General features: G+C 41.7%; 3 protein-coding genes across 5 annotated transcripts in view; 2 read left to right on the top strand and 1 right to left on the bottom strand.

Moving 5' to 3' along the window:
- The first annotated feature begins 896 nt into the window (after positions 1 to 896).
- On the top strand, positions 897 to 7,481 carry LOC128379740 (protein SET-like). Its single transcript, XM_053339368.1, has 8 exons — positions 897 to 1,117; positions 2,782 to 2,839; positions 2,944 to 3,086; positions 3,242 to 3,345; positions 3,438 to 3,551; positions 3,647 to 3,817; positions 4,606 to 4,740; positions 4,858 to 7,481. Exons 1-8 carry the CDS (start codon positions 1,048 to 1,050, stop codon positions 4,876 to 4,878), a joined length of 816 nt encoding a protein of 271 aa, XP_053195343.1. The 5' UTR covers positions 897 to 1,047; the 3' UTR covers positions 4,879 to 7,481.
- Positions 7,482 to 9,420: 1,939 nt separating this feature from the next.
- Positions 9,421 to 15,170, top strand: dync2i2 (dynein 2 intermediate chain 2). The gene is made up of 9 exons (XM_053339357.1): positions 9,421 to 9,532; positions 10,576 to 10,836; positions 10,926 to 11,035; positions 11,125 to 11,282; positions 12,171 to 12,280; positions 12,756 to 12,926; positions 14,114 to 14,352; positions 14,441 to 14,598; positions 14,853 to 15,170. The coding sequence occupies exons 1-9, from the start codon at positions 9,455 to 9,457 to the stop codon at positions 15,089 to 15,091; spliced, it is 1,524 nt and encodes a 507-aa protein (XP_053195332.1). The 5' UTR covers positions 9,421 to 9,454; the 3' UTR covers positions 15,092 to 15,170.
- Positions 15,171 to 15,173: 3 nt separating this feature from the next.
- The window catches only part of sptan1 (spectrin alpha, non-erythrocytic 1), a 34,195-nt gene continuing 21,374 nt past the window's right edge, over positions 15,174 to 27,994 (bottom strand). For all 3 annotated transcript variants that reach the window (XM_053339341.1, XM_053339343.1, XM_053339342.1), the window contains exons 28-54: positions 27,792 to 27,936; positions 27,503 to 27,684; positions 27,315 to 27,414; positions 27,036 to 27,233; positions 26,703 to 26,953; positions 26,459 to 26,621; positions 26,157 to 26,171; positions 25,072 to 25,203; positions 24,457 to 24,594; positions 24,251 to 24,355; positions 23,957 to 24,165; positions 23,750 to 23,870; positions 23,182 to 23,303; positions 22,933 to 23,065; positions 22,743 to 22,841; positions 22,498 to 22,657; positions 21,623 to 21,699; positions 21,325 to 21,534; positions 20,935 to 21,231; positions 20,463 to 20,575; positions 18,930 to 18,947; positions 16,917 to 16,971; positions 16,629 to 16,825; positions 16,483 to 16,536; positions 16,116 to 16,262; positions 15,723 to 15,870; positions 15,174 to 15,630 (exon numbers count right to left, since the gene is read on the bottom strand). In XM_053339341.1, the coding sequence (XP_053195316.1) occupies positions 15,505 to 15,630; positions 15,723 to 15,870; positions 16,116 to 16,262; positions 16,483 to 16,536; positions 16,629 to 16,825; positions 16,917 to 16,971; positions 18,930 to 18,947; positions 20,463 to 20,575; positions 20,935 to 21,231; positions 21,325 to 21,534; positions 21,623 to 21,699; positions 22,498 to 22,657; positions 22,743 to 22,841; positions 22,933 to 23,065; positions 23,182 to 23,303; positions 23,750 to 23,870; positions 23,957 to 24,165; positions 24,251 to 24,355; positions 24,457 to 24,594; positions 25,072 to 25,203; positions 26,157 to 26,171; positions 26,459 to 26,621; positions 26,703 to 26,953; positions 27,036 to 27,233; positions 27,315 to 27,414; positions 27,503 to 27,684; positions 27,792 to 27,936 (3,715 nt within the window). In that variant the 3' untranslated portion in view covers positions 15,174 to 15,504. The remainder of the gene's footprint in view (positions 15,631 to 15,722; positions 15,871 to 16,115; positions 16,263 to 16,482; positions 16,537 to 16,628; positions 16,826 to 16,916; positions 16,972 to 18,929; positions 18,948 to 20,462; positions 20,576 to 20,934; positions 21,232 to 21,324; positions 21,535 to 21,622; positions 21,700 to 22,497; positions 22,658 to 22,742; positions 22,842 to 22,932; positions 23,066 to 23,181; positions 23,304 to 23,749; positions 23,871 to 23,956; positions 24,166 to 24,250; positions 24,356 to 24,456; positions 24,595 to 25,071; positions 25,204 to 26,156; positions 26,172 to 26,458; positions 26,622 to 26,702; positions 26,954 to 27,035; positions 27,234 to 27,314; positions 27,415 to 27,502; positions 27,685 to 27,791; positions 27,937 to 27,994) is intronic.

The raw sequence follows: 27,994 nt of genomic DNA on the forward strand, positions 1-27,994 counted from the left end.
TTGTTTGAAAATGTGAGTCCTCATCTCCACTACCTCATTCACAGACTCATCACTATTACCTTATAGTTAGCTAGTACAAACTGTGAAGACAAGCTGAGATTGCGTAATTATTATGCGACTCTTATAGTAACTGTATGTGGCAATGTATCAAGTTAAGTACTGTTTTAACCCTGTGCTGGTGCTTATTTTTACTCAGTACTCACTCCCACCGGCCACAGCTGAAGCTCTGACTCAGGTTGCATCAATTACTCACTCAGTAACTCTAACGTGAATTTTCATTTGTTTTCATTTACTATTGCTTTTCAACAGTCTGCAATTTCTGATTAGCAAACTTGCATGGCATTGAGTAGTAGCTACATGTGCATGAGAGAAGTGATTCAGGCTTCCATAGATAACCACAGAGATAAACCACAAATGATTTCCATCCAAAGTGTCCCAAAGGACTCCACATCACCACACACACATATAGCCTACTTCACTCCTTCCATCATAGGTAATATGAAACCTGCGAGAACTCTGCCTTTCAAAAATGCAAAAAGTATGATGGAGGGGGAAATGAGAAGAGGGTGAAAGGTTTGGTCAAGACCAAATCACCAACATTATTCAAGGGAAATATTTCATGAGATGTATACATTTGTACTGGTCAGGATGTGTAGGATGTATTCAGTAGATAAGTGTTGTGTGTTTACCGGCAGTAAGGGATTTCCCGGACTCCGGCGAGAGTGATCTTAATTGCCTTCTTTAGTGAGTCAGTCGAACTGTCTATGACTGTACATCCAAGTGACGATGAAACTAGTGGTATGTATCTTAGCAGCGGGTGGGATGGGATCATGGATGGGATGGATGACTCCAGCCAGCTGGCGGCAGCAGAGCACCATAAATCTGTTCACCGACCGAGCGCCGACCGAGAGAAACATCAGTCCTCCTCATCGTGGGCTACGAGAAACACGCACTCTGTAAGGTGGAAGAAACTTTTACCCTCCAGAGAAGAGTTAGAAACCAGCTAGGATACACATCTGGTCCAGAGACTCACGCCAAACGATAACCATGTCGGCTTCATCGGCGAAAGTCAGCAGGAAGGAGAATTCGAATCACGACGGAGCAGACGAGACCTCCGGTAACGTGAAGGAATGGCGGTTATCCCGCACAACGCCATTTTCATTTGTTTTTTCGTCATTTTGTTATTTTCACTGCACTGTTGAGTTGAAGTGATACGTGTGTGCATGGTTGAACCGCGTAAATTAGCCTCGTAGGACTGCACAGCGATGTAGCATGCTAACATGTGCTAACCGATTAGCCAACGTGAGCGCTTAATGTTAGCTACATTAGCTTACATTAGCCACTAGTTCACATGAAGGAGGCCGGTTTTTGTGCTGCACAGCTCGCATTTAGCGCGATGTGCACTTGTTGTTCTTTCAGACGCATGTGGGACGTTTGTTTTGGGGATGGTATCGATGAAAACTAACGCAGCTGTGCGTCCCCTCCATACACGGTTGCATCCGCTGCTTTCTACGCGGTCCTTTCCCACATTAGTAGCGGACATTAGAGCAACATTGACCGTATCCACAGGAGAGGCCGAGCACTGCTAACTCCGATAATAACAATAACTTTAATAATAACCATGCGTGCTAGCTCGGCTTTAATGTACGAGTGAGTGTCTGGATAAAATGTAAACAAGCACTTTTATTCGCTCGGTTAGCTGTAGCGTCGCTGTTTGGTAGCATAGTGAATGTTAACGTGTGTTTTTATAATGCGTGAATAAGCTGCGGTGGAGCTCCGAGTGTATCAGTGTGAAGTAGACAGCGTCTCATTCAAACCAGGCCGCCTTTAGCAGCAACAGGAAGCTCCAGACTGCAGGAGGCAGAGGGTCTGTCTGTCTGGATCCAACACACACACACACACACACACACACACACACACACACACGTACATACGCTATCGAACATACGGTGCGCACTGTGGAGAAATGACCGGGAATAGAGTTCGTCTGAAAACGACACAATGCGTGTTAGACATTGTTGTGATGAATTACTTTAAGAATTGTTTAAGCATGAAATATTGATGTGAAGTTTAGGTTGTTTTGATTCGCCCCGATTTGCTGGCGGTTAAAATCTAATAGTGATTTCTATCAGATCCTATTCTTTTCAAAAGAATTGTTTATCGCGCTTTAGAAAGCTGCAGCAAAACCCAGTTTTCCCTTGTCCTTTTTTAAATGGATTGATGCATTTAAGTTTTATTTTTAACATGTCAAGATGTTATAAACATGACTGAAAATGCAGGACAAGAGATATGACTATAAACCATTAAAACATGTATTAACAAGTATTAATGTTAAAAATATAGAACTTGAATAGAAGCAAGTAAGTACACACCATGCACACATTTTAAACTTCCAGGCTGTTTTTTCTTTTTTCTTTTACAGCTATAAAATATATTAGACATTCCATTCCATTCATCACACATGCATTGAAAAAAATGCTGTTTATGTGGAAAATGTATCCACAAATAGCAGCTGCATCATTGATCATATGCTTTAACATGTTTGAATGAAGCTTGCTGTAATGTATTTTACAGACATTGGTCAATGTGTATTTGCTGTGTGAGCCACACTTTAATAGTTGATGCTAGAGAACAGATTACTGTTAATGATATATTCTTTGTTGTGTCACAGTAGTTATATTGAATCCTAATACCTCAGTAATCTCAGTTACCTCATATCTTGAGTCAGGAGTGTGTAGCTTTCATTCTGAGATCCTACGTGTCTTTTTTTTTCCTTTTCAGAAAAAGAGCAACAGGAAGCAATTGAACACATTGATGAAGTACAGAATGAAATTGACAGGTGAGTTAGACACTTAACCTTTTTAAAAAGATGTGTGCATGAAGAAAGTTCTGTCACTGTGTTTTTTTTATGTTTGTTTTTTTGGTCATCCCTCCTTCTCCCAGACTGAACGAACAGGCGAGTGAAGAAATTTTAAAAGTAGAGCAGAAGTACAACAAATTACGCCAGCCATTCTTTCAGAAGCGATCAGAACTCATAGCCAAAATCCCCAACTTCTGGGTCACAACATTCGTCAACCATCCACAAGGTAAATATCTGAGCTTTGTTGTTGTGACTCTAAATGTAAACAACCACCGGATGATCTTATTGTATCTACTTCTTTTAAATGTAATATTGGTTATTGTTTTTATAGTAAATGTTGAGAACTTGTGTGATCAGCAGCCAACAGTGTGTGCTGTGCAGTTTCAGCTCTTCTGGGGGAGGAAGACGAGGAAGCTCTTCATTACTTGTCGAGGGTGGAGGTCACCGAGTTTGAGGACATCAAGTCAGGATATAGAATAGATTTTGTGAGTATTTTAGCGAGTCCACTTTGTGTTTTGTACATTTCTAAATGACCACATGCTGCTAGAAACTGACACTTTTTCTTTCTTTTTTTCAGTATTTTGATGAGAACCCATACTTTGAGAACAAAGCCCTCTCCAAAGAGTTTAATGTAAACGAGAGTGGAGACCCTGTTTCCAAATCCACTGAAATCAAATGGAAAGCTGGAAAGGTTGGTTTGCATCTTTGGCCTCGTGTGTGTGTGTGTGTGTGTGTGTGTGTGTGTGTGTGTGTGTGACCATACTTACACACACTTCTCCTCCTCAGGACCTGACAAAGCGTACAGGCCAGACGCCAAACAAAGCAGGGAAGAAAAGGCAGCACGAGGAGCCCGAGAGCTTCTTTACCTGGTTCACCGACCACTCGGACGCAGGAGCTGACGAGCTGGGAGAAGTGATCAAAGACGACATCTGGCCCAACCCTCTGCAGTACTACCTGGTACGATCAGCTGCCTCTGGCTCTCCACACTACTGACACACTTATCAAACTTGTTCAAATGTCAACATCAGTTTTAAAACTTAAAATACATTGCTAAAATAGTAACTGAATGGCTTATCAATTTTCAGTCACTTAATGGCTTTTCTAGAAATTTCTACCACATCTCACAATCTTCATCATATACAAGATTATAGACTTAATGCGTCCTAATTATAGTATATTTTAGGTTGGAATTATATTTTTCCCCTTTCTTTACATTTTCCTAATATACGTTATGTTTTATTTGTTACTTTATATTATGTTTTACTTAAAAAATATATAATAAAAATGTATTTATTAAAATTTAAAAATTAAAAGTTGGAATGATGGAGAATGTCCTCGATAAGGAACTTGAATATAATGTTAAAGAGCAGGGTTGTTTGACACTGTGTGCTGTTACATTAAAGGTAGACAGGAACAATGAACTGCAGTACATCACCTACTACAACCTTACTAATAAACCTCAAGTACAATTATCACCTTTCTGACAATGTTAACACCTGAAAGTATATAAGCTTGGCCAAAGTAGAATTGATGGCATTAAATTGCACACATGTTCTTAATGAAGTGCTTAGTGAGTGTATGTGTATGTATATGTTGGCAGACATGTAACAACACAGCACAGACGTGACAAAACATTTAAAAACATGATTAGTCTACCAGAGAGCACCTATAATAAAAAGTTCCTCTTACTGTAACTGAACACTGAGGAAAGCAGGATCAGCTGGTTAACGTAGGAATGTCTCCAGGTCCCCGACATGGAGGATGAGGAAGGTGATGGCGATGACGACGACGATGAAGAGGAGGGTCTGGAGGACATTGACGAGGGGGAGGAAGAGGAAGGTGAAGATGAAGATGAGGATGGTGATGGAGAAGATGGAGAGGTAAGGACAGGACAGTTCATGTTTATTCTCTGTAGTGTTGAACTAGTGACTGTAATCAATGATTGTGTCCAATAGAAGCTCCTTGGTGTAACATTGGTTTTGTTTTTTCTCTTCCAGGATGACGGTGAGGACGATTAAACGCTTCAGCCAACATCTTTTCCCGGTCCTCCTTTCGTGATCATCCTACAACCCACGGGAGCAAAATATTTAGTTTGGTTTGGGGGAGGGGATTTTGTAAAAAAAAACCAACCACACAAAACGAAAAACTTTTTTTTTTTTCTTCCCCTGTGTGTCGTCAGCCTGTCCGTCCTCTTCCTCAGCAGCCTCAGCCTGTCCATAATGCCATGTCACATGACCAGCTTCATACAGCTGCATGCAGATGATTGGGCACCCCTTGACAAATAACAGTGATTTAGTCACTTTTTTTTTTTTTTTTTTTTTTTTTTATAATGAAAATATGTAAACGTAGATATGGAACATAAAAAGATATATGTTCAAACAATACTGCAGAGTTACTTTTTGTCATAAATTGAACAAAAAGAAATAAAGCCTCAATCATAAAGCCTTCTGCATTTTTAACAATGGTGAGGTCAAAGTTCCACCATTCATCCCTCTTTTTCATCAGATATGAACAACACTCGGTGTGTATGTTGAGATGATGCAGCACATCTCAGTCAGTTTAATCAGGATTGCTCCAGTGTGTTTTTGAATCATGAGCAAATATGTGACAGGCCACGCCCACTTCCACCAATCAATACGAAACTTCACATTTTGGTTCGTTAGAAATGAAGAGCTAAAAATCAGTTCAAACAGTTAGAGCATGAAACAGGAAGGTTAGTGATCATGGGTTTGAGTCAAAATACTTTGGTAGATCTATTCCCAATGATGAACTGAAGTAATCTACCAACATTTCTGACGATTGGACAAATGCTTAATGAGTTATAACCTTTGTGAAGACATTTTGCTTGACGACGGTCTCATTTTTGGACCGAGCTTGCTCATTTATATAAGAAATGTGAATCTCAGTCCCCCAAGACTCTAGAAGACCATACCAAATTTGGTGTTGATGAAGTCAAAATCTAAGATGTTCTCTTCACATTACTGTTGTCCATCATGGTGTACCTTTATGGTCCAAGAGGCTTAAGCTGGATGTGTGTGAAATTTCAAGTCAATCAGACTTGGGTGGGAGGGGTGATTAGGCTCATTTCTTTGGACTCACGCAGCTCATTTCTAGTTATTGAGTCTCATAGTTTTATCTCATTCCAGCTCAGTCATTTGAGCCATGGCAGAAGACTACTACTACTGCTGCTACTACTGCTACTACTACTACTAATACTGACAATAAACAGGGACAAACACAGAAGGGGTTCTACCTCCTTTTTGGGGGTTTGAACCCTAAAAACATTGTGGCATGTGCAAAGGTTTGGGCATCTTGTATAGTCAGTACTTACTAACTCTCCCTCTGGCACATATCACAGCTTGTAAATGCTTTTGTAGCTTAAAGTCTTTCACTTCTTGTATTTTTGGGATTTTCTCCCATTCTTTTCTAATGGCTTAAGTCAGGACTGTGAGGGGCATTCCAAAACCTTGTATCTCCTTTGGAGGCATGTTTAGAATCATTACCATCCTCTTTAACTTCAGATGTTTGATGTTTGCTTCCAGAATGTATTGGTATTTAGTGGAATCCATTCTTCCCTCCACTGTTCATTGGCTACAACAAAACCACAAAACATGATAGATCATCTTCTGTAGATGTTGTATGATGAGGATGTAGGTAAGGTTATTTTCTACTGTCTCTGCCACACGAGCAGTTCTCTCTCTTTCTATGAGAGTTTTCTTGGTCTTCCAGATCTCATCTTAACCTCTACAGTCCTCTTAGTCTGCTATCTCTTCATGAACTGCAAGCTGACAACACGTTGCTATCTTTTTGTAGCTTCTCCTGCACTGTGGCCATCAATAACTTTCTTTTTCAGAGTGCCACTAAGCTGTTGAGTGTTCCCACATGGTTTGAAGAATGTTTGTAAAGCTTTGAAACTGGCACCAGCTGACACTTCATGACAAGAGCTAACAAGCTGATTAACGTCTGAATCAATGTAAAAAGAATCTACTTTTGACTAGTTTATGACAAAAAGTAACTGCATTAATGTTTGAAGCCCCCCCACCATATTCTACATAGACTCTCCACATTTTTTCAATAAAATAAAATCATCAAAATATGTCATTTGTCAAGGGGCTCCCAAACTTTTGCACCCAACTGTGCACAGCAGGTATACATTGGGTGAGGTGAGGTGGGGGTGTGGGTGGCTCTCTGGAAGCCCCACCTGTCATTGATTCTCTACATCTCCCAAAGACATGCAAAAGAATAAGAAAAAGGAAAAAAAAAGAATTTGTAGCATTCTGCACGTCATTCTACGTAGATTTAAGATACGTACAATAGCAATTTCTATGTAAGATATGAAGTTACAGTTTCTGTTGAAGTTGTGAGTTCAATAAAAAATAAGCCATGGTGCAGTGATAACTTAATCATAGCATCCTTAGCCACTTTTATATATATAAATGTATATTATAATATATCCAGTGGTTGGGGGTACTAAGGCTTATTAGAAGTTGCATTTTTCCTTTGTGACTTATTGTAGTAATGGAACTGATTGAAAGCACCAGCTTGTTCCTTTCAACCGTTGTAAATGTTTCTGGGGTATACATGTGTCTTGGTAAGACAGTGGTTAATTGTACACAGTTTAATGGGGGTGGGGGTGGGGCAGCGTGTGGTGTGTGTGTGTGTGTGGGGGGGGGGGGGGGTTGACACCAATTTCTGTTAATTCAATTTTCATTATGTTGTTTTTCAGGCACCCACAACAAAGTTTGAAATGTACATTTTTTTTATAAAAACAACCTAAAAATCTAATTTTGAGCTTGGCTTAACATTTTGAGATGGGAGAGAGGAGGGAAAAAAAGATTTCTGTAGAATCTCCTGTTCCACTGGAAACCTGTTCACATTAAATTAAGTGTACCAGTTGCTTTGTTACAATAAATAAATGTATACATAATGTTTGGAGTAGTTTGATCGCATTTGGGAATTTTCTAATCGGTGCCATAGTTTGTCTTTGTACATGCCGGCTACTGCTGTGCCAGTCCAGAGGTTACACACATCATAAAACAGATAGTACTTTATTTGTTTGGCCCAGTTAAAGTGACTGTGCAGTGTGTCACTTCATTGTTAAACATGCAAAACAACTGTGTTGATATGTGTGTGTGTGCTCTGGTCATTGGGTTCCAAATAGCAGCAATACATGATTCACTAAGATGAAGATAACATGATAAAACGACTAAAGAAAGCTGTTAAAAGCTTAAATAGAGGTACTGGACTTCACTATGAGTGGCTCTTACTGTATGTTCATGTCATTTTATAGAGCACATAGAGGATGTGGAGAAATGAGTCCTGCTGTCACAGAGATTATTGGCAGTAAACTATCATCTACCTTCCCTCCAGTAGTGACTCTCTCTCTATATATATATTAACCTTAAAAACAAACTTTAATCTTCTTGAAATAAACATTTGTGGTGTAGTCCTCCCACCAACAGATGTCAGACATCTCTCACATGAAGTAACAGGAGAAAAATTGTTTGGCTGCAACCATTAAACTGACCAGGCCTTTCCCGCTTTTGTGTATGAGACAGTCATTGCTGTAATAAGACCTTAATACATCCATACATCCACAGACACAGTCTAGAAGATTCAAAACAATTGGGGCTTTTCCATTATACAGTTCTAGCACTACTCGGCTCGGTTCGACTCTACTCGGGTTTGTTTTTTTTTTTTTGCTTTTCCATCAGGGATAGTACCTGGTACTTTTTAGTACCTGCTCTGGTGAGGTTCCAAGTGAGCCGAGCCGATACTAAAATGTGACGTAAATAGACTGCACCTGTTACTGATTGGTCAGAGAGTGTCGTCACTGGAAAACGACGTACCTGGTACCAAAACCGAGTAGAGTCGAGTCGAACCGAGTAGTGCTAGGACTGTATTCATGATAATGGAATAATAATAATGGAAAAGCGCCAAATGTCAGCAGCTAACACAGCTCAACTACAGCACACACAGCAGTAACGTTAACCATTTCACCTCTACGTAACAAGGACTTCAAAAAAACGGAGGACAAGGACACAATAATACTCTGACTGAGTACTGACTGGAATAAAACGTGCTAATTACTACGTCAATTATGTGTAATTAATAAGGCGAGAGATATGGCGAGCACAGGGTATTTAATTTTAATTTAGTACAGGGTTTAAACGCCTGTTTGAGCATGTTAGAGTTGAACACTGATAAAAGACAGACGGGCCTCTACAGGAAGTACACATGCTTCTACAATATATTCCCTTTACAGTTGGATAACATATCATTAGCTACAACTGAAGCATATAAGAGACAGGTATTTCTGTGCTATTAATTTAACCATTTTATTTATTTATAACTGTACAGCAACAGGTTCACATTTAACCGCTGTTGTTTAGAGCGCCATAATTTTAAACCTGAATGAAGCGGAAGTGAATGCGGGATTTCTCTCTTGTTTCTGGGTATCCTCTCTGTTACCAAGGTAACGTTCGCTATGGAAAATGGCCCCTGCAGTGAAAAGCAGCTAACTGCACATGAACATGTTAGTTTAGCTAGTCAATGGTCATGCTCATGTTAGCTGAGTAAAGCAGACTTATCAGCATGTTTACTGATGAAGCGCTGGACTCAGTGAGTGTTTGCTCACTGTGGAGGAAGTCTCGACAGTCAGCGCAGGAGTCGGTATGTATGTAAAGTAACCTACTCTGTTAACATGAGTGACAGCGTACTTGTTGCCTGCAGTTACTGAATATTTCATACAGTTCAGAAACAGCGTTGGTCTACGGTAACGTTTGTTAGCCAGCTAACAGAAGCTAATAGTACTACATGACAAACAAAAAGGCCCAGAGACTATTTTCTCTAATGGACTTATTTGCCCTTCTAGAATGAGACCCTCACATTGTTATTTTTTTTTCTTTTCTTCTTTTGTTTTATTGTATTGGCTTCTCTTTATATCTTAGAAGCTGATTCAACGTCTCCAATTATGGTATCACAGAATGTGCTTTAAATGTTTGTAATGTGAAAATACTGGAACAAAAAAACAGAAGCTAATACTTGCTTTTACACGCTGTTACGTTCAAGTGTTACTCGGAAATGTTTCAAACCACAGGAGAAACGCGTTTTTTTCAAGCATGTCATAAAGCAACCGTCAGGTTCTATTAAAAGATCTCCTTCAAATGTGTTTTCAATTGAAGTGATGGAGGACAAATTCCACAGTGTGTCCACACACTCATTTAAAAGTAGATGATCAGCTTCTATTGAGCTTCATCAGTGTGAGTTAGTCATATCAAGTGATATCTGACACATTTACAGTCTTTTTACCATCAAATTCCCTCTTAGTGTTTCCTGTTGAGCTGTGGTGGAAGTATAGTAACAAAAAGAGGAACTTTGGTACTAAAAACACTGTAACGTTGAAACATAGAAGATGAAGATTTGACTCATTTGGACGCTGAAGCTTCATATTAGCTTCATCAACTTTTAAATACATGTTTACACAGAAGGAGGACTGTGGATGTATACTTCCATTGTAAGTATATTATGAAGAGATCTTCTAATGGTCAGTATGAACAGGAGGAATGATTACAGCAAGAAAAACAAAGAGAACAACCTGATAACTTACTAAACAATGACAGAATACTTTATGAAAACAAAAAGCAAACAAAAGCTGCGTCTTGTACTACACTGACTCACATTCATACTTCATTAACAACATATATGCCTGTCAGAGAGGCTGTCAGACTAGAGCCATCCACAGCACTGAGGCAGAGGTCCAGACTGTGTCCACCACCGTCAGCTGCACTCAGACGGAGCCACATGACCGGGACATACAGCAGCTGCTCCAACAACACCTCGACCAGCCGGAGCCGCTGGGCCTGAAGGACTTCCTGCAGCGGGTGGAGGACACTGTCATCAGAGAGTTGGTCAGAAACGCCAAGAGTCACGCTTTCGACTGGTTCCAGGTGAACTGGGAGGATCACAGTCAGCCGGTAAGCAGGGCCTAACAAATGAAACATCTAGTCTCATTATATAATTCCATTGACAGTTTTACATTAGACTGCTCTGTTTATGTGTGCAGGTTTCATGCCTTCATCGTCTTCAACATCCCAGCGCACAGGAGAGAGGTCTTCATATAACCAGCGTGTCGTGGAGCTGCACAGGTTCAGTTATAGCCTGTGCTTACGGTCGGTATGTTACTGTCTCACCTAAACCAGGCAGAAGCAGTTTAAGTAGCTTTCCTTTCCAAGATAGAAAAATGATGTGTTTTTTCTCCACAGCATAGACGACGGAGACTGGAGCACAGAGAAGTCTTATGTGTGCACGTGGAACCTGGACCGCAGAGGCCTGAACCCCAAACAGGCTGATCTGGTTCTAGATGTTCACACTGCAGTCACTGCTCTGTGCTGTCATCCAGAGCAGCCCGCACTCATCGCAGGTGCACTACATATTTACACTGACTTATGTATATTATAGAGTTTTATTATCAGCTGTATTTCATTTAGGGCCTGACCAATAATGGATTTTTTGTGTCCCGATATTAGGGAGTAAAACAATTCCCATATCGATATATCAGCTGATAGAATATATACATGAATACATATTTGTTGCAATGAGCCATCAACTGTGATTATAACTTATGACAAAGATATATAATGGAGATATATTTTACAGTTTGGTAATAAACCTCACTGTATTAAGTGACTTTAATAATTATCAATAACTATAAATAAATAAAAATAACAAAAACATAAATATATATAAAATCAAATATATATAAAATGCTGCCTATATAACTTATATCCACACATATTGGACAACATATATGCTGATACTGATATATCTGTGATTGGCTGATAATATCAGTGGAGTGATATATCTGTTGGACTCTAATTTCAATACCATATAAAGAGACTGATCTCTACAGAAAAGCCTGGTGGACAATATGGACCAATTTCCTTTCTTTCCTTGTTCCTTTTTACAATTTTTACAATTTTACAGTTTTTATTTTATTGTAAGGCTTTTACATTAAAGTAATTAACTGAACTAAACATTTTAACCTTTAACAATCTCAATCAGAATGCTATCAATCATATTTACCTTCATGTACTGTACCTTGGTTTATAATGTAAGCAGTCAACACAACATATACTAAAGAAAATAATTAACATTTTTTAAACTTTGGCCATATAACTGAAAATACACATATTATATCTACTATATCTACTCCATTAAGACTGACAGTCATTTACAATATGGACTGTTTATTTATTCATTTTAATGTGTGTGTGTGTGTGTGTGTGTGTGTGTGTGTGTGTTGCTGCAGGGGGTCTGTACAGTGGAGAGGTGGTGCTCTGGGACACCAGTCGGACTCAGGACCCAGTACTGGCTCAGACTGGTTTGTCAGCAGACAGTCACCGAGAGCCTGTTTATCAGGTGAGTGCACACAGTCTGTCAGCTGACGCTCTAGTATCCAATCAGCATGCACCAACACTGACACTCTGAACACTGAAATTGATTGATTTTGTAACTGATTCATCTTTTTGAAACATCCAGCTTCTTAATATTTTCTCTGTGACAGTAAACTGAATATCATAAGGGCCATGTGCCTGCAGGTTTTTGTCCCAACCAATCAAGATTCAACCAATCAGCTGTCTGAAGACCAGATCAGCTGATTAAATGAGTCAAGTCTGGTGTGCTCCTGATTGGTTGGAATGAAAACCTGCAGCCCCATGAACCTTTATGGAATAGTTTGGACATTTCTGATTGACCAAAAAACATATAAATTATTTAAGAAAATAATCTGTGTGTGTGTGTGTGTGTGTGTGTGTGTGTGTGTGTGTGTGTGTGTGTGTGTGTGTGTGTGTGTGTGTGTGTGTGTGTGTGTGTGTGTGTGTGTGTGTGTGTGTAGGTAGCCTGGGTGCCTTTGCAGAAGAGAGGAGAGTTTGGGGTGCTGAGTGCCAGCTCAGGGGGAAGAGTGCTGCTGTGGACGGTGGACTTGGATCAGGGTGGGTTTGTTCTGAATGCAGCCTACGCTTTGCTGAGACAGCAGCTTCCACACAGCAGCAGCAGCAGCTTCAAGGTGAGGATCAAGATGACTAAACACTGAAACACTGAATTCATCCTCAGTCAGTGTAGAAGAATCTGAGAGGAGATCAGTGAGGTGGAAAGATGAGAGACTCACCGTACAGTGTTTCTCATTAAAGATGAAAGCTGATCATATCTACAGTAGTCTTTAGGGAGAGATCAGGATCACTCACTGCTACACTAATCCACTGAGTTTAGAGGTTTTGAAGGGAAATAATTTATAAATGCAGAAACTATTTATATATTTACATCTCTCTCCTCCTCCCTCTTTCAACCCGACAGTCCAGTTCTACTGCAGGTTTCTTTCTGTTTTCCTTGCCGCTGTCACCATGTGCTGCTCATGTGGGAATGTTGAGCCTCTTTAAATTAAATTACAGAGTACAGTCCAGACCTGCTCTGTGTAAAGTGCCTTGAAGTGACTTTTGTTGTGATTTGAACCAAATTGAATAGAAAAGCTGCAGCAGTAAATGAAGCAGCATTCATATCAGAGACAGTAACATAATGGATGATGTTGGGCTGTCTTTACATACAGACAGAGATACCTACACAGTGTATAATCATATCATATTATAAAGTACATCTGCAATAATTAACTCATCTATTATTTTGATAACTAATGGAATTTTTTGAGTCATTTTAAGAAAAAAAACACACAAAATTCTCTAAAAAATGTAACTTTTTGGAGATCTTTAGTCCTCTATAACAGAGTGAGTGTTTTGGGGTTGTGGGTGAAACATTTGAGGTTGCATCTTGGACTTTGGGAAACAGTGATCATCATTTTTTACCATTTTCTGGACCAAAAAGCTAATTGATTAATCAAGCCAATAATCTACAGATGAATCAATAATGTAAATAAACATTAGTTGCATTAGTGTGATATATAACTGTCTTTATTATAGCTACTGTGCTACCTGTGCTTTCAGCTGCTCACACTGACTGACTGACTAGCTGCTCTTCAACTAATAATTAGTTTAACAGCTAAGGGATAAAATACCTATATCTATTATAGAGTTGACAGTTAAACACAGTAAAGTACAGATATGATTGATTGAGAAATTAACCCCCCAAAAAAACACACAAGTACATTAATGTTCTATAATCTTTGAATGTTTCCTAAGCTGCTCCTCTGTGTTAACAGTAGGTAAAGAGTGTTTTTTTTTTGTATGTTTGTGTTGCTCATAGGCTCGAGGCAGCAGCACAGTGGGCGTCACCTCCCTGGCTCTGTCTCCCTGGGACTCTGACACCTTTCTGGTGGGCTCTGAGGGTGGGCTGCTGCTCCGATGCTCCTTCTCCTCCCAGACACCCGCCGCAGCAGCAATGTCCTCCGAAGGCCAGAGCGTGACGCTGAGAGCTCCGGCTGTTTTCTCCTTCAGACCTCGCAGTGGCCCCGTCCACTCCATACACTGCTCCCCTTTCCACAGGTCTGACATGTTGATCAATATAATAATACAGATGTGGTGTCAGCTGTGTGAGGCGTGCTGACGTCGTCCCTGTTTTACATGTTTACAGGAACCTGTTTGTGAGCGCGGGGACAGACGGTCTGGTCCACCTCCACTCTCTGCTGCAGGCCAACCCACTGCTCTCTGTCAGGGTCTCAGACTCTTACATCTTCCAGGTGCAGTGGTCTCCTACCAGACCGCTGCTGTTTGCTGCAGCCACTGGACAAGGTACAGCATTAAAACTGCTGAAATAACTGGATTTACACACACCTCAAACCAGATTCAGAACAGGAGGGTTAGGGTCCTGTTTCCCAGAACCACTTTAAAGCTAAGATGATATTAGTGCTATTGTACTGTAAGTCTTGGGCTTAAAGCAGTCTTTGATTTTGATAGACGGGTCAGGATATGCAGGTATCAGCATTTCTCATGTAAATAAAGCAGCACTCGTTGGTCTCAGGCAGATGTGTTTCTCTGTCTCCAAGGTGATGTACAGATATTGGACCTGGGCCGCAGGTCCCTGAGGCCCTCAGCCACCATTGACCAGGGAGGGGCTGGCCAGGCTGCAACATGTTTGTCCTTTAACTGTCAGAACCCTCACCTGCTGGCAGTGGGCAGAACAGACGGGACGGTCGGTGTTTGGCAGCTGAGCGCCGATTTGACAGAGCAGAGCCCCAGAGAGAGCAGCCGGCTGGAGCAGATAGCCAATCAGGTGGCAGAATGAGGCACATTAACATGGACTATTTTATAAATGGATAAATCTTATGAATTGTTTTATAATTATGAAATAAAAACAAGTACAAGTATTTGTTTCCAGTTCTAACCAGTAGCGTTTATTAAAGCACACTGCAGTTGTTAAGGTGTTCCAACATTATTGTTACTATTAGGTTCTTTAATTGGTTGAAAGCACAAGCTAAAACAGCTAAAACAATCACATTCAAATGCAGACAGATCCACTATGCTATCATGAGAAGCACAAAGAGTTAAGGGTAGAGCGAGATAAATAGATAATACGGATAGTTGTTATTAGTGAGTATTCCTAGTGCCACAGTCATGCAGTTTCAGCCATGTGTTCGTGTTAAAGTGTGTGTGTGTGGGGGAAAAAACGCATCCCGATTGGTCACTGGTGGGCAAGGATCAGTTGACGAAAAGCGAGCGGGTGAATTCAACAAAGTCGAAAGCTGTCGGCAGTTCGCGGCCCTTGCTGTCGAGGTAGGGCTTCATGTGTGACAGGCAGTAGTCTGCCTGCTCCTTGGTCAGGTTCTGAAAGGAACAAAAGAACAGTTAGACCTGCATACACACTTCACACTGACACACACATACACAGCAGACAGAGAGAGGAGAATACTTGGCACCTGATAGAGTTCTTCTTTAGTGACGTAGGGTTTGTTCTCGGTGCTGAGAGCTCTGAAGGCGCTCTCTATCTCCTCACTGGACTTCACATTCTCTGTCTCGCGGCTGATCATGAACGCCATGTATTCCTGCAACGACACGTTTCCATCCCTGCAAAGAATCCTCACTGTTAGTCACCAATAACAACACGCATGGATGGAATGCAAATACAGCTCTTCAAATGTGTGTTAATGTACACTCGAGTAACCAGGCTGCAGTCAAGTGTCTTTAAATGTGAAAACCTGATTTCACCAGCTGGGGTTCTTCCTGCTATCTATACAGGTTACCAGCTTTGTAATGTATTCAAGTGCTGAACAACTCTGCGTAATCTACTCATTTAAAATCATGTGACAAACCTGTTGGGATCCACAGTGTCGAGTATGGACTCAAACTCAGGATCTGGTTCTCCTTCTTCCACCATGGGCAGGTCGTAGCCCAGCGAGCGCAGACATGACTTGAACTCCTGGTGGTTGAGACGACCTGACTTCTCCTTGTCGAAGTGCCTGTAAATAAATAAACGGGGATATATATATATATATATATATATAGATATATAGATATATAGATATAGATATATAGATATAGATATAGATATAGATATATATAGATATAGATAGATATAGATATATATATATATATATATATATATATATATATATGTGATGAGGACGTGACGGGACACACAAAACAGCTGAAACTCAAGTCTGGTGAGAAATCACTTACTTGAACATCATACTGAACTCCTTCAGAGCCTCTTCTGTCACTCCAGTAGTGTTCCTGAGAGGAGAAGAGACACACACATGAGATCAAACATGTTCACACTGACTATCAACATGAAACATCAAACCTCTCAGTGTGTTGGTGTGTACCTGGCCTGTATCTGTTGCTCCAGGTTGTGTTGCATCCTCATTCCCAGCTGATCCAGTTGGTCCCACTGTTGAGCCAGCCCCACTGTGCTGTGCTCTGTGTATTTATTATCTAAGATCAGTGCTTCTTCCATAGCTGCTCCCAAGTCTTCTATCTTCTTCAGCTGGCTGCGCATGGCCCGGATTTCCTGGTGCTTACGCTACACACACAAACACACACACACTTTTGATTAGCTTGTGCTACATTAGTATTAGACACTCACCTCTTCCAGCAGTGATAGTCATATTTACTTTTGTGGCCTCCAGCTGAGACTCCAGTGTTCCAGACTCTTCTACCATACACGACCTGATGCCAACAGAAACTGCTGTTAGAAAGGAAGTAGTGCAGTCTGGGAAAACTAGCGCACACGTGCACGCACGCGCACACACGCACACGCACACACACACACACACACACACACACACACACACACACACACACACACACACACACACACACACACACACGCACACACACACAGATATTAGGAATACTTACATTCTCTACAAAACCCAGTGTTTCCAGAAACACCTGTATTAACTACGGTTAGCTTTTGAAAAGTGTAGGGCTGCCGCGGTTACCAAGGTAACCCAATCACATCACAGCCACTGCACAGTCAAGCTGATCACCACATAAAGTTTATGTTTATTGTTCATTACATATCTTTGTCATAATGTTTGATAACCAGATATGACAGGGTCCTTGTGGAGCCTTAAACAGTCTGAAGTTTAGTTTGGGATATTTAAGCTCTAAAATATATTTAAATGTGTGGACTTGTAGGAGTTTAGTTAATGTATTAAATTTGATTTGTGTGTAATTATATTTGTTCAGTTTATCATTATTATTTTCAGATTATTTTACATAACCAACCAATCAACTTATTAATTGAAGTAAAAATAATCAGCAGTTAGAACTAATCAGTTACAGTCCTTTATAAATAACTACAAAATGAGCTCCATTTAACCCACTACAACAGTAACATCCTGCTCCTGCATTATTATGTCTTAATAATGCTATTCATTTTTCCTTAGATGTTTTAAAAAGTTCTTAAATTCCTTATTAAAATGTGCAGATACCCTGTGTCAACAATCATTGAAAATGTGTTTATGTATATATTCTGTATAGATTATCAACCAATATATTGGTATCTAATTGTTTTACACCCTGATCATCTGCATTGGTGCCAAGAATCCAGTATCAGCTTGTCTGTAACCATGACAATTTAAATGGCTTCACTCATTTGTGTTTTAAGGGGGAAAAAAGTCCCTCCCACGGCAGCTCTAGTAAAGTGTTTGGAAGTGTGAAATTAACTGGTTGTTGGGTGTATCATTTGGCATGTGGCTGCAGCAGTCGCTATAAACTAAGCTCATATGACAGTGATGCTGTCTGTACTACTGCTAACCCAAACCATGCAAGGTTAGGGCTGCTGCACACAGGACTGGAAACTGCTCCCTGAAGTCACTGCACACATGCAGGAGAGTCACCACAAAGAGCCCAAAAAACCCAAAAAGTTCCATCGGGTCTTAGTGTGTGTGTGTGTGTGTGTGTGTGGGGGGGGGGGGGGGGGGGGCTTAAAATGCTGCAACAAGAGAAGCTGATGAATGACAGTTTCCATCCCTGCAGTAAAGTGACATAGCTGGTCCACAGGCTGGAAGCATTGGCTGACTGCAGCCTGGTGCGTGGGGGTGTGAGGTTGTGTGTGTGTGTGTGTGTGTGTGTGTGTGTGTGTGTGTGGAGGGGGGGGGGGGGGGGGGGCGGTGTTGGAGGACTAAGTGGAAGGTTAGTACAGCAGGAGGGTACTGAGCACACCAGAGCCCTGCATGGTGGTTGTTTTAGACTAGGGTGCATGAGCTCACACACAGCCTGGAGGGCACTGCGTGGGTCAAAAGAAGCAAAAAGAAACCAGAGAGAGGCTTGAAAGAGGTTGACCTTCCAGACAGATCATCTGCAACTTGGTACTGATAGACACAGATAACCCGTCGATAGGCTATGCTATTCAAAGAGAGGAGGAGGGGGGAGGACCAGAGATTAAACAGCAGACAAGATAATGGAGGGAAAACAAAAATAAAAATTCTCTACATAAAAAGGGAGAATAACAGTCCTATAAGGCTTTATCATTTAAAAAAATATACACCCACCTGTGAGATCACACATCTGTTTTCATCATCACATCCTACAACACTTCTCACAAGCACACACGCACGCACACACACACACATTGGATCAAACAGTCAGACAAAGTAAAGAAAAAAAGTGATATTAACCCGTCCAGCAGATATGTCCTGTTTTAGCAGAGTGATCCCAAAGCACCAGCCAGGAAGCAGCCGACACGAGAGAGAGCGAGAGACAGAGGAGAGAGACACAGGAGAGAGAGAGACACAGGAGAGAGAGAAAACAAGTTAACAACATGAGGCAACGATACATTGCTCACTGCAAACAATAACACAAGCAGCTGAAACTGAGGTGTGGATCAAGCTGTGTTCTACTGTGAGCAAACACTGAGCATGCTCTGTGCTGAGTGATGCTGAGGTCACACCAGGAAGTCACGGTCACTGACTGTAACTGCATTACTGTTCATTTACTTCAGTACTACTACTGTACAGCATACTCACTGATATATTTACATTTTACAGTGATGGGACACGTTTGTACAGTTCACTTAAAAGATGTACGTATCTGTACTCCTGTATCATAACTAACTAGACATTTTAGATATATTTAATCCTTTTTCCTAATTCAAGTTTAATATATACAATTCCCAGTGATGTCTACTGTTTCAGTGCACTGATGTCATTTTATAAAAAGTTTGTTAAATATCACAGCCTCTATTACATATCTTTTTCAAAAGTGTTTGATAACCATGATAAAAACAAAGTGTGCTTATGTATATATAAGATAATCAGCTGATATATCAATATCAAACATTTTTTTGCTCCCTAATATCAGTATAGGCCCCAAAAATCCAGTATGGGTCAGGACTCTACCCTAACCCTCTTTTATGGCTTTTTACTATGATAGGAGGCTATTCTATTCTTAGCTACTATTTTTACTATTTTAGAATTATTGCTTTTTTATATTTTACATCTTATATTACATTAAAGTTTCTATTTCTTCCCTTGTTCTTTTTTAAACATTTACTCCTTTTACATCCTTTTAATGTGAAGCACTTAATGTATGTCATTTCTTTTCTCTTGTTGTAAAGCACTTTGAGCTGCATTTATAAAGTTATTCTTATTCGTATCATTATCATTATTATTAATAGCTTCCACCTTTGTTTGGACTCTGACTCTCCTGTCAAGACAAGCTGCATTTAGCTGTTAAACTCCACACAGGTTTAACTTCACACACACAAAAAAGTTGTGCAAATTGTAGTAAATCCTCTGATTGGATTAGAATGAATTGGATTTACTGTGAAATGCTGGTGTGACCAAAGCTAGACATCTCTCACACACACACACACACACACACACACACACACACACACACACACACACACACACACACACACACACACACACACACACACACACACACACACACACACACACACACACACACACACACACACACACACACACACACACACACAAGAAAGCACTGCCACACATCTGCATCAGGACCTACTCAGTGAACAGCAGAGTGTAAAAACACAGCTACACACCATCATGCAACTCTTCAGAAACACTATATACATGCTGAGAATGTGAGCTGATAGGATTGATCTTCATGTTTGAATGAGCAGAGCTGACACGCTGTGAAAGCTCAGCTCGGCTTTAGAAGGGAACGCTCTCCTCTACCTTGTCTCCTGCAGCCATTGGTGGAAAGCGTTGGCGTGCTGCGCAAACTCCTGACGCAGCTTGTCGTTCTCCTCCTGCCTCCTCTGCTCCTTCTGTAGCTCCAGCTCTCTCTCCTGCACGCACACACAAAAACACATGTCAGGCAAACATCAACCAATTAAAATCAACTCATTAAATAATGAGGAGAAAGGAAGAACCTAAAGCAGATAAAAACAAATAGAAATCATTATTAATTTCATCTTTGCCCGCATAGCTGTATTAATCCTGGTAATGAGTGTACAGTAATAACCTAATAAACTAGTTTAATGTTAAAAAGGCCTGGTATACTCTAAACTCAACTGAAGTATTAGGTATTAATGATGTGCAGTAACACTAAATAAACACGGAGCACAGATATGTTGGATCAGGGTAGAAGCATGTGGCTACTATCACACTGTGATAAACATATATGTGCAATCTTGAATGTGGGGACCTTGATGATCTTCTGCAGGTTCCTCCAGGTCTCCTCCAGGGCCTCCATGGTGAACCAGGTATAAGGGTTGGACACCACCTGGTAGCTCTTGATCTGCTGGTCCAGCTCGGCCAGCTGGTTGAAGTCGGCCTGGGCCGAGCTCAGCGAGGAGCGGAAGGCCTCGTGGGCTTCGCGCAGCGCCCGGATCTCCTCCAGAGAGTTGCACCTCACCGGGTCCGTCAGGTCCTCCTCTGCGTTCTCAAACCAGCTGTTGAAGGCCGACGCTTTCTTGGCGAATGTCAGGAACAAGTCCTCAACCTGGAGCAAGCGTAGAGAAGATGTGATTCAATCGAACAGATTCATGTCACTGAAAATGTTTTGATGTTGGACTGTATCATATCGCAGCTTTACCTTTCTGAAGTGCTCTTGAGCCTCCAGGAGCTTCTTCTTGCGAGCGGCTGAGTTGGACAGCAGCTGGTTCCAGCGCTTCATCAAGGCAGCGTGGCGAGCTTCGATGGCTTTTGATTGGACGTGCTTGGCGGCCAGCAGCTGGTCTTTGAGAGCTGTGATGTTGGTGATGCCCTCCTGCTGGAAGGCCTGGAGACCAGCATCAAATGTCTCCTGCAGGCAAAAAACCCCAAAGAGTCAGTGAAGAGAGTGACAGTGTAACAGAGGAGATGTTTGAAATGTGTTTGGGAGGAGGTAGTACCTGCTTGGTCAGCAGGGTCTGCACGGAGGACAGGTCTCTGCCGTAGTCATCGGTCTTCAGGCTGTTCTCTTTCTCACCTAAACACAAAGCACATCCAGAGGTTCACACATCTGTCCATGATCATCTACTGTTAAGCCTGTAGTAGTTCTGGATAAGTCTTCACTGCTACACTGGCCTCCAGTGTATTTAAATAGAAGCTGTAATCACTCAATGGCAATGCTTTCACCAGTTAAATCAGCACTCACTATTTAACATTCATTCCATAAGTAACTAAACAGCAGGCCAGAAGTCATCTAGTGTGTTGTCAGGTTTGTGTTTCTGTACTTCACCGAAGATCTTTTGTGAGGGAAGATGCTCCACTCAGCAACGTACTTTACAATCAAGAGTTTAGTTACTACAACTCAAACAGAGTGAGACATCTTCTCTCTAGAGGTTCACCTCACATTCAAGAGTCATGTACTCCAGTTAAACTTTCATTCATATCAGATCAATAATGTGATGTCATCTCTATCTGCTGCTATGGAAACTAAAGCAATGGATGGGACTTCAGGATCAGGGACAGAAAAAACTTGTTCAGGTCACGTCACTAGTTTGAATTTATAAACAGTTTTAGGTTCTAGTTTGAATTCATAACATAAAAATACTCAGCAGTGAAGCTGAAGTCACCCAAGTAGTTTCTGACCACAGGACTGTAGATTAAGCATGACTTCTATCAATATTTGCTTTAAATAAAAATACAAAAGCTTCACTAAAAGTATTCATGTATTGTTTTGAGTGAATATATTATAGCAGTAACATCTAGTATTTCATTTGTTGCTGTCTTGTTTTGGACTGAGACTGCTTCTATGGATAAAAGGTGGACTTTGTGTTCATACCGATCCAGGACTCCACCACGTCAGCCTTCCAGTTGAACTGCAGGAAAGCTGAGTTTTCATCTAGCTTGGCTTTCCTCTGAGCTGCTGCCCTCTCCAGCTCAGTCACTTTTCCTCTCAGAGCCGACATCTTGGCACTGATGTTGTCCACGTGATGGTTGTTCTGTTGGAGACACGCTAATGATTTTAACACTTCTGTAGACGTGTAGGAATGGATTTAAATGACTGTTTCATGTTAGAGTGGGTACCTTCTTGATGAGCTCCTCTCCGTTAGCGCACACGTCGTTGACTCTGTCTCTGTGCACGGTGAAGTCTGTCTCAAATGCTTCATGCTTTTTCAGCAAGCCCTGAAGAAAAAGAGGTCTTATTTGAACTCATCATCACTTACTACAGGTTAAAAAAAACACTTATTTGACACAGTGGAACGCAGCAGATCACCTGCACAGCAGCCAGCGTATCTCCGTAGTCCTCACTCCCCACCAGATTCAACTTCTCATTAATCCAAGCTTCTTCCTCTTCCACGTTCGCCACAAATTGCTGGTACTCCAGCGACTCCTCCAGTCTCTGTCCCCTGAGAACACACACACACACACACACACACACACACACACACACACATTTACACTCCTGTTTCTATCTGTGCGCTCATGCCCTGGCCTGCACCTGTGTGGCAGAGTAAGTGCTCACCTTGCTCCAGATAAATCTTTGAGTTCCTTCCAGTGTTCGACAAACTGGGCAAGCCTCTGCTGGATCTCCTCTTGACCGATGGTGTTGTCATCAGACAGCTTCTTCCCAGTGTCCAGCACCGACTGACAACACACACACACACACACACACACACAACACAAGCAGAATTACAACATGCTATTGTACCATCATTTCATTTGATAGGGTTACAGAACATATATCAGTATAAATGCTGACATATGGGCTTTAAATTCAGTATAATCAGCTTTAGTATCATGTATTTAGAGCTCTGACAGCTGCCTTACATAAAGTATAAGACAGTTCGGGAGAGTCTGTATTATAACTGTATAGTAATCACTGAGAGGAGATAAACTGACTGCAGTCACATCATAATATTAAGACTTCATTGGGACTGTTTTCTAAAAGGTATGAGACTTTGTTTCCTGTTTAAACTAACTGAACAATAGCAGAAATCTCACAGAATGAACAGACCAGAGTCCAGACAGTACTGCCTTCATCTCTGTTATCAGTTCTATAAAGCTCTAGTATGAACAGATGACTGGTGTACCTGAATGGCCGGCTCGTGGGCTCCCAGCTCGGCCTCCAGCCTCTTGTGTTTCTTCCTCAGATTCTGTACTCCTGTCAAATCACGTCCGTAGTCCTCCGAACTCACAAGCAACTTCTTTTCTCTGTGAACAGTGCACTTTTTAGTGTCATCCCATAAAGACATTCATCTCTGCTATTGATTCTTCATGAACCGAGGGAGCTCTCTTACTTGATCCAAGACTCTTCGTCATCCAGGTCCCTGAAGAACTGATGCAGGCGGTGGGACTCGTTGAGTTTGGCGCGGCGGCCGGCTGCCATGCTCTTGATCTTGGTGAAGCGGCCGTTGACGGCGTCGCGCTTGTCCTTCACCTGCGAGGTGTCGAAGGCGTTGCTGGACATCAGGCTGTCGGCCTGGCCGTTCAGATCCTTCAGACGATCCTGCAGGGAGGAAGAAGAGGGGTCTGAATAAACTAGGCCTTTTCAAGTGTATTGTGTCTATTCTGTGTGATAATGAGCTGTGTACCTCATGGGCAGAAATATCAGCCTCCAGCAGCTGGTGTTTCTTCAGCAAGTTGTTGACTGAAGCAAGATCTTTACCATAATCCTCAGAGGCGAGAAGAGCTTCCACCTGAGAAACAACAACAACAACAACAACAACATGTGTCAGTCTTTGAGATGACTGCGATCATCTGTGTGTGTGTGTGTGTGTGTGTGTGTTTCTATCATCACCTCAGACAGCCAGAAGTCAAAGTCCTTGATGCCTGTGTTGAAGTTCTGCTGCTTGTTGGCTTCCTTCAGTTTCTGGCTCTTTTCTGCTGATTTGTTGACGAGGAACTGCCACTGTTCATCCAGAGCGTTGAGACGAGCCTGAGACACACGAAAGTCAAAGTTAAATTAAATAAAGTTGTTTTCATAAGTAACATATCTAATATACTGTTACCATAATATAAGAACATCTATCTAAACTATTGCTTCAACTCTTTGTCAGAACCTTACAGTATTGGTCATGAGCTTATTATCCTATAAGGCACTAATACATGAATCTTTGCCCATTAAAGGAAAGGTCTGTCAATATTCTAGACACTTCAACACAAAAATACATTTATCTACAGTATCAGTCAGGAAGCTGCATCTTAACTTTCGATACTGGTACTGTATAGTGTGTTTTGAAGCCTGACTATGATAATGTGTCACTGTCACAATCTGTCAGACAGTGTTCTAACTATTTGAATTGTATTGCAAAAAAAAAAAGAAAAAGAAGATGCAAAGAGAGGCGTGTCATCCACATGTGCTGCTTATATGTTTTCATAAGTCAAACACAGTGTACAGACATGATGAACATACCCTGACTGCGTCTTCGCTGCCAGCACAGGCTCCTCTCTGGATCAGGGCGTTACCCGTGTCAATGACCCCGCGGATTCGGTCTGCGTTGGCGTGCAGCTCGGCTTCAAACGCCTGATGCTTCTGGTGTTTACTCTGATGGCACAGAGAGAGGCGGAGGGAACGAGAACACAGTGTGAGAACCTCCTGCTCTATGGCGTACATGTCACATCACAACCCTTCTTCCATTCAGAGATGTCAATTAAGACTGCAAAGTCTAGCAAAGCTCTCATACTTACATTCAGTGCAAAAGCTCAAATGAAGGTTGAGTTTTTTTTCAACAACCTTTTAGCTTAAGCATTATGAGGCTGACAAAAAAATGTAGCTGTAACTGAAAACTGCAAAAAAAAAAAGAATTCAACACAAGACGCCAACTATGGCAAACAATGTGTTGGACGTGGACACACACAGGACAAACACAAAATGGGAATGTAGAGGACAACATCTGCAACACAGCTGACTTTAAGAAAACTTTCTGAAGGAAGGATCACTTTAAAAATTGCTTCATGTTTATATCTATTTACATTTCTAATTTCCCTCTCAGCTGGCTCATAAATACTGTCTTTTTACATCTGATTCAATTAAGGAGGAAGGATTGCTTCTCACTCTACCCCTAACTCTAACCCTAAACTGTCTCACTTTAACTAAAATATTCAGCATTTCATTTTGTCTTTATTTGTTTTGTCTTTGGGATCAATGAAGGAATCAAACATCTGAAGCAAGTTTCAAGATGACCCCTCGAGAACTGAAATTAAAAATGGAAGCCACACCCAACAACTAGTAGCCTTCGATGACAAAAACAAACCTAGAAATAAAATACAAACATAAACACAGGATGAAGTTTTTTTTTAAATGAACTAAATTAAAAACCCAAGTGGAAAAAGAAGCTGGCACTCGACAGTGAACAATCGATGATGAGGGACAAACTCAAGATGGACGGATTTGCTTGTTCTATGTCGTGTCTACACACACACACACACACACACAGCGAGGACGTGGACACATGGAGGATAACCTGCTCGGTTGTTAGTCACACTACTCAAACTTACCAGCAGCTTGGACAGCTATAATAAAAAAATAAATAAAAAAACAGTGAGAGAAAAATTCAGTCTCACTTCAGACAGGACAGAGGGAGGGATTCAACACCATTAAGAGTTATCGTCAATATAAACAAGACAAAACACATTAGCAGTTTAATTTAGCATGACACTTTGTTATCTTTTGACCACTTAAACAGTTACAATCTTCTTTCTTTCTTTGAATATTTGTGTCTTTTCTATTGACTGAATCACACTTGTGAAGGCATCCCATGCACTGTGTGGGTCAGGTCTGTGCTGGTGCAAGACTTTACCTGGATGTTAGTCGGGTCCTTGTAGGACTCGTCAGTTGCGGTCTGCAGCTTCTCGCTGATCCACGCCTCTATCTCGTCCACGTCCCGGCTGAACTGCTGCAGGGTCTGGGATTCTCCCAGCTTAGAACGCTTTTCGATCATCTGTGCCTTCAGTCGACGCCACCTGTCACACATCAGGAGTTTAACATTTAAAACTAAGCTCAAACACACTGATGTGTAGTTTACAGTTTCAGATGTTTCTCACCTGTCAAGCACTTCGTCGCGGCGGTTGGAGATCTCAGGTCTGGCGTAATGATCAGCTCCAATCAGCTGATCGGCAAAGGACTGCAGAGCTGCGATCTTCTCCTCCTGTACGTTAATGGCTTTGTCAAAGTCTTCGTGTTTCTTGATGAGGGCCTCCACGCTGTCCAGGGAGTCTCCCTTGTCGTCGCTGGCGAGGAAAGCTTCACGAGCCGCCATCCAGTTCTCTGCCTGCTCACAGTCCCTGTTGAAGAGCTGTGGAGGGACGCAGGCGGTCAGTGACTGTGTTACAAACCGCTTCTAAACTCGTTATCTCGTTGGCTCAGCGCTTTGTTACCTGGAGCTCGAGGCACTGGTCCAGCATCATGCGGCGCTGCACCCAGGCCTTCTCCAGATCGGCACGCTCGCGGTCCAGAGCCTCCAGTTTCTGCTGGATCTCAGGACTGGCGTAGTGGCCTCGAGCCAGCAGCTGCTGACCGAACTGTTCGAAGGCCTGGAAGGTTCCGGCGCGAGCGTCGATCTCAGTGCGGTGTTCCTGGAAAGAAAGATGGATGGGGAGTGTTAGATGTGCTGATGTGTATAATACTGCACATCATAATATGAAGGAGTTCAGTACCTGGTGTCTTTCTAAAAGGGCCTCTGCTCCAGTCACATCTTTAGCCAGCTCCTCTGAAGACACCAGTCCTCGAATGCCATTAATCCAGGACATCAGATCTCTGTGTACAAATCAGATGAAGAATTATATACTGTATTACTTTCCTAAAACATCTATAGGTCACTTTCAAAGATGGTTAGTCTCCTCACCTGAAGTCAGACAGGAAGCGCTGCAGGTCATGAGAGTTGCCCAGCTTGTCTTTGCGCTGGTCGGCTCGTCCCACCAGGCTGCTCCAGGCCGTGTTCAGCTCCGTGCATTTCTCCTGGATGTCGTCCACTGCTTCAGGGTGGGACTGGATCAGACGCTCTGCTGTCTCTCCCAGAGAGTTCACCTAGGTGAGGAGTAGAGAAAAAAAAATGAACAAGAACTTCAAGAGACAGATATTTTAGCCAGAACCAGAGCCAGTTTGTTTGTAGATCAGCTAAAAGGGTGTCTGACCTTGTCACCCAGGGCTGCCAGGTCTCTCTCAAAGCCTTCGTGTTTACGCTGCAGAGCCTGGACGCTGGCCAGGTCGTGACCATAGTTGTCAGTGTTGAGGGCCTGGTTCTTCTCCTCAATCCATTCTTTAGTTTCATCAGCATCCCTGAACAGAAACACACACAGCTTTGTTCAAATCACTCTGTGATCTAAAGTGATAAGAA

This window comes from Scomber japonicus, chromosome 19 (genome assembly GCF_027409825.1).
Source record: "Scomber japonicus isolate fScoJap1 chromosome 19, fScoJap1.pri, whole genome shotgun sequence".
In the NCBI taxonomy this organism is placed as follows: Eukaryota; Metazoa; Chordata; class Actinopteri; order Scombriformes; family Scombridae; genus Scomber; species Scomber japonicus.

Coding starts and splice junctions, on each gene's coding strand:
- LOC128379740 (XM_053339368.1), top strand. CDS start 1,048: ATGTCGGCTTCATCGGCGAAAGTCAGCAGGAAGGAGAATTCGAATCAC. Junction 2,840..2,943: donor GTACAGAATGAAATTGACAG/GTGAGTTAGACA, acceptor TCCTTCTCCCAG/ACTGAACGAACAGGCGAGTG. Junction 3,346..3,437: donor CAGGATATAGAATAGATTTT/GTGAGTATTTTA, acceptor TCTTTTTTTCAG/TATTTTGATGAGAACCCATA.
- dync2i2 (XM_053339357.1), top strand. CDS start 9,455: ATGTTTACTGATGAAGCGCTGGACTCAGTGAGTGTTTGCTCACTGTGG. Junction 11,036..11,124: donor ATAGCCTGTGCTTACGGTCG/GTATGTTACTGT, acceptor TTTTCTCCACAG/CATAGACGACGGAGACTGGA. Junction 12,927..14,113: donor GCAGCAGCAGCAGCTTCAAG/GTGAGGATCAAG, acceptor TGTTGCTCATAG/GCTCGAGGCAGCAGCACAGT.